Raw genomic sequence first — 5,926 nt, forward strand, 5'->3', positions numbered from 1 at the left:
TGATCAAATTCAGTTGATTCGGTTGGTGTTTCAATTTATAATTGAAGTGAATCAATGTAGTCAATATTAAAAATTACATTCTGTTGAATAATTTTGAACAGGAACTTTTCACCCCATATATATATATATATATATATTGTAAGATGGTACGTACAGTACTGAGGGGAAAAAAAAAATAATTATATTGTTGGGACTTAATTGCCAGCTGAAAGCAGCGTGGTACTGAAACGAATTAAATAATAATATATATTCAGTGAAGAAAATTAATAGTTAATCCCGATAGAGATCAGCTGGCTAAATTTGACTTAAATCAGATTCGTCTTAGATTTTCTACAATAAATCACAGAAGGTACCACGAAGAGATCCAATGCTGGACGTTGAAATTTGACCTTTCTCTAAATTGCATGGGAATTGGATGGCCATCTAAGTTGGCAAATCAACTTCACTGAGAGAAAAAAGTTGGAAGTCAACAAATCATTACATTCCTCTTTGATTTTAATTAAGCTTAATTTACAATTAGAAAGTAAATACATTAATTTACAATTAGATGTTGGATTAATTCCACGAGACAAACTGTACGTCAGTAAATTTCTTTAATCATCAGAGAAATGGCAAAAAGTAAAAATAATTAAATTGATTAGATTAAATTCCTAAAGTATAAACATTAGTTATGTTAAGATAATTAGGAATTAATTAAAAAGTAAAGCCCTTGTGTAAACATTTATCTAATATATATGAACACTGATAATCGATCTCTCTAGCTAACCCGTCGTTTTTGTTGTTGTTGTTGTTGTTGTTTTTATGTGATGAAATTAATTGGGTGCATGCACGTCAACTTAAGTCTACTAACAAGCCGCAGAGGAGGATTGTCTTGGAGGTCCTGCTTTGGCGGTGGTGTCAAGTACAGCGGTGGGAGCGGTGGAGGTAACACGCTCGCAACGTGGGCACATCGTGAGAGTGGAAGCCGGGAGGGGCTCGCAGCTGTGGGGAGAAATGACGGTGGGTGGCCCAACCTTCATGGCCCTCAGCTCCTCCACCTCTCTTTGTAGCCTCCGGTTCTGCTCAGTCAGCGACCCGAACCACCTCTTCAGGTACTCGCATTCCATCTCGGTTTGTTTCAGTTTGCTCCTGTTGTTGTCATGTAAAATGTGTGAAAAGAAAAAGTAATTACAAAAAAAAAAAAAAAAAAAAAAAGAGAGAGAATTAATAATTGTGCAGATAAGAAGCAAAAAAAGATGGTGTCATCTTTTTCGCCACCTTGTTCCTTTTTCTCTCATTGGGAAATGGTAGTCATAAATGTATGTACATGGATTTCTCAGCTTTTAATGGCTACTATTAATGAAATGCATTTAATATCTTGTTGAATGCAAATATTATTACGATAAACATTTATATCAAACTTATAACTTCTTTGACTCTTTAAATATACCCGACTACTCTTTTCTCTCTCTTTCTCTCTCTCTCTCTCTCTCTATATATATATATATACACACACACACACACACTTAAACAGGTAGCTGATTAGAATCATAATAATAATTTCCTAAAAAGAAAACCCATAATAATAACAATCATAACACTGTATAAAAATTGTTGTTATTATTATTAAGGAAGATGTAGAAATAGGAATTAATAATTACGGAAATTAAAAGAATGCAATGCATGGGCGGGCGGGCGGGCGGTCCAAACTAATAATGAGTCAAAAGGGAGAGTTGTTAGGTAGGGGAGGGTATCCGATCAGAGCAGGCACACGAGGCCAAAAAGGAAAAACACACATGCAATATCTAACCAAACCTTTTAATTCATGTCTTCCATCTGTGTTTATCATTGTACCAACCAAATCATTTATTACCCATGCATTCTTCTTCTCTTCTTTCTACTCTTACCTTTTTTTTTTTTTTAACTTGCACACATATACATACATATATATATATATAAAGACTCTTCCTAAATTGCCCCTAAATTTTCTTTCTTTCTTTCATTTATACGGATAATGTTAGATCACTTACGTGCAGATGTCTCATTTTCATAATTCTCACAGTTTTTACAAAAAACCAAACTTTTCCATTTTCATCTCTTTCCAACTAATTCTTTTGACAAAAATTTCGACCAACCCAATTTCTCTCTCTCTCTCTCTCTCTCTCTCTTTCTTTAAACACATGAAGACTGAATTACAAGTCCCAGCATATGTGGTTTTTGTTGATCATCAATGAACGTAAGACTTTTATTAAAATTAGTTAATTAATCGGGTTTTCGTATTAAATTGTTCTCTGTCTTTGTGCGTGTGTGATTCATTTGACAACAACTACGTTACAAACTCTACATTCTACTTCACTTTTTTACACTAAAATACAAGTTTTATATTAGAATGATAATGATACATTAACACCCGACTACATGTATCATACATACATACATATATTCACAGTATATTGGAGCACGCATGCTTGCTTCCATCATTTCTATTGCCTAATTTTTCTATTTGGGTAATATATAATTTTTAACCCAGACAATGCTGGCTAGCTGGCTAATTAAATGAGATTACTGCCCTATGTGTTTTGCAATTTCATTCTTTTGATTTGGAAGAAAATATAGATATATAATTTAGTTATTATGTGAATATATTACATACGTCTCTGTGTTTGTGTTTGTGTTCGTGTTAATCAAATCAAATATAGACATTGGAAATTAAAAATCTAAACACTCAGGAAAAGAAAGACAAGAGTACGACTTATACGGGTAGAATCAGATTCAGGTCATGCAATTATATATATATAGATAGATACGCTTTTGTGATATGTATATATATATATATATATATATATATTCTCTCAACGTTTTGTTGCTCTTCCTTATTCCCTACTTTATTAAGATCCCAACAACCAACAAAATAATTATCAATGACCTAAATTTAATGAAACTTCCTATTCAACAACGCATATATCTCTATACTTCCATTCATTAATATGTAGAGCATATATAATATATAGATTTTTTTTTTTTTTTTGTAATACCTGGCCCTTCGATTTTGAAACCACACCTCAACTTGCCTCGGCCTTAGCTTCAACTGCGTTGCAAGTGTCTCTTTTTGCTTCTGCAATTTCATCAATCACAAAAATCCCAACATGCTTAAAATTCCATATGGATGATCTCTAAACAATCTACATGATGTGCATATATTATATATGTGCATGTATATCAATATATGTATATATATATACGATTGAAGAGAGAAGGTGGGGCTTTTACAGGATTTAAGGTATGGTTTTGTCTGAAGCTTTCTTCAAGAAGACGAGACTGCTCTTTGGTGAGACGGAGTTTCTTGCGCGGAGGCCCTCCATTGCTGCTTTCTTCTTCTTCTTCCACGGTTGCACCAGCGGTCCATTCCTCTTCTCCCGACGGCACTTGGTTTATGTCCAACTCTTTCACTGCACAATAATCCCCCTTCATCTTAGTAACTTTGTTTACAAAGTCCTTTTTCGTATTTAAAAAAAAAAAAAAAAGAAAACATGCAGGTAACTGAATCGGATCAATTACAATATACAGGCAACCCATGAGGGTAATTATTATCTTCAAAGGTGAAAAAATTTTCGACAAATTACGAGAAGAAAACCCCGTATTCATATAAGCCATGCAAGAAATCTGGGTGCAGAGATCATATATACCTCGAAGAGATACATACTGAAACACTGATATCAGATGAAAAGGATCTGATCGTGTCTAACTATGTAGAAGTTTTAATTAAGCTCGTTTTTCAGATCATAAATTAAGGCACATAAATATTAAAAGACAAAAAAAAAAAAAAAAAAAAAAAAAAAACTGCAAAGAGACGGAGAGGAGAAAGAGGAAGAGTAGGAGTACGGTGTCGTTTTATTGCTTACCACACGAAGGGAGAGGAGGAGATGAAGCGAACCCAGGAACAGATATTGTGAGCTCCAGGCTTGATGAATTTGTGGGTAAAACCGCCATGAAAGTAGCAGGAGGAGGAGAAGAAGAAGATCAAACCAGCAAGAAACCAGATTAACGATTGTATTTTTTTAGGAGGAGAAAAGGTAAAGTTAAAGAGATGAAACCCAGGAAAAAAAAAAAAAAAAAAAAAAAAGAGAAAAAAGAAAAAGAAGAGGAGAAGAGAGGAGAGGCAAATGGGAGAAAGAGGAGAAGAATATGAAAATGGAGTAAGAAAAATAAAAGGTGAGGGGATATAAATAAGGGTCAACATAGGAGGGAGGAGGGGAAATTAATAATAAATATTATATACAAACAACTAGTTGCAAGAGAGAGAGAGAGTACGACTGTGGTCGTCAAGTCAAAGGGTCCAAGCCGTCTGATTGTGGACACGTGTCAAGGACGATGGGTTTAGGAGAATAACCGGCAGGTTTTCATGTGGAGAGGTTGTGAAATGATTGGGAGTGTAGACCGGGGCATTGAGCCTCCCCCTTCCTCACCTCACCGAGCATTTACTCCTTCAGTTTCTACCCTTGAAAACTTTGAACAATATTATTTACATGCGAACAGTGACGTAAGGATAAGAAATAATTAAAATATTTATAATATAGTATTGCGGTGGTGACACGAGTATTAATGGATAAATTGGAATTGAATGCAAGTTTCAGCGGGTAATACTTGATGAGGTATAACGTTTGTTTTCATAAATGGCATAATAGAGGTCACAATAATTTTGGGCATGTCAAGTTTGGACTTGACTCATTAATTTATTTATTTTCTTCTCATTAAATTTTTGTTTCTGTTTTTCTGAAACTGCTGCATCAATCACCACTTTTAAATTATTCCCATCTAATGAAATAAATTTTTAATCCCAAGAGAAAAAATGAAGGGAAATTATCAACCCGGGTGTGCCACTGGAATTGACCTGAAATTGCAAGACACGAAATGAAAAAGTCTTTGAGATTTGGGGCAAAATTGTTGATTGGAACTTGGAATTGACTATTTTTGAGGGAGGGAGGGAGGGAGGGGTTCGTTGGGGGAGGGGGGTCTGGTCTGGTCTTGACTTGACTCTTAACATTCATCTTTCAGTCCACGCACATACAATTAATTACTATCAAAACCAGCATAAGCCCCGAGGAAGACAGTCGTCTGGTTCCTGTATTATGGTCGTCGTCGTCGACGATGATTTGGGTAATTAAAATTAGTGGTGTGTCGAGATTAAGGTAATTGTACAGTGAGTATGTTATGGCTCCCACTAACCAAAATGATCGTGTTTGACTTTTGGAAATGTCATTATATTAGATATCTTGGACGTGCAAATCTGCAGGACAAGTCCAAAAAACATTGATGCCAAAAGGCACTTTAATTAGTTTCTGCTTTTCCTGAAGTAATTTACACTTGTTTTTATATATATATATATATATATAATTAATTATTACACACACAAAAAAATGTTTAAAATTTTTTTTATATGATTTGTTTAATAAATTAATATTACTATAAAGTATTTAACACATTAAAAAGGATTATTTTGATGTTGGCAATTCGGAAATTTTGAAAAAAAAAAAAATTCATGTGATTTTTGGTTGCTTTATGATTAAGCAACTTTAGTTTGTGCTTCGTCCAATGAACCTGTCATTACTCTGTTGTTGCGTTGCTAATTATGCAATTTTCCCACGTACTTTTTTCCACATGATCTAATTCCCTTCCTCACTAAAAATATATTATTATTATTTCTTTCTAATTTAATTTATTAGATTTATACAAAAGAAATTATTAATTATTAATTATCGAGAGAGCGTGGAATATATTATTTATTTAATAAAATTTGGATACTACTTATTTAATTAGATTGGGAAATGCAATTTTCGTGGGATAGAATTATATACATACATATATTTTATTATTACCATCTACAAGCTTAATATTAAATAAATAAATAATCTAATTATATCTAAGGCTAAAAGGAATAAGAATAATA

General features: G+C 33.5%; 1 protein-coding gene across 1 annotated transcript; it reads right to left on the reverse strand.

Moving 5' to 3' along the window:
* Positions 1–619: 619 nt before the first annotated feature.
* HB17 (homeobox-leucine zipper protein 17) lies at positions 620–4,170 on the reverse strand. Its single transcript, XM_022040528.2, has 4 exons — positions 3,882–4,170; positions 3,250–3,428; positions 3,015–3,094; positions 620–1,128 (listed from the first exon to the last, which is right to left on the reverse strand). The coding sequence occupies exons 1-4, from the start codon at positions 3,967–3,969 to the stop codon at positions 846–848; spliced, it is 630 nt and encodes a 209-aa protein (XP_021896220.1). The 5' UTR covers positions 3,970–4,170; the 3' UTR covers positions 620–845.
* Positions 4,171–5,926: the final 1,756 nt, after the last annotated feature.

The sequence above is a fragment of the Carica papaya genome, chromosome 2, assembly GCF_054855325.1.
Source record: "Carica papaya isolate Zhongbai chromosome 2, ASM5485532v1, whole genome shotgun sequence".
In the NCBI taxonomy this organism is placed as follows: Eukaryota; Viridiplantae; Streptophyta; class Magnoliopsida; order Brassicales; family Caricaceae; genus Carica; species Carica papaya.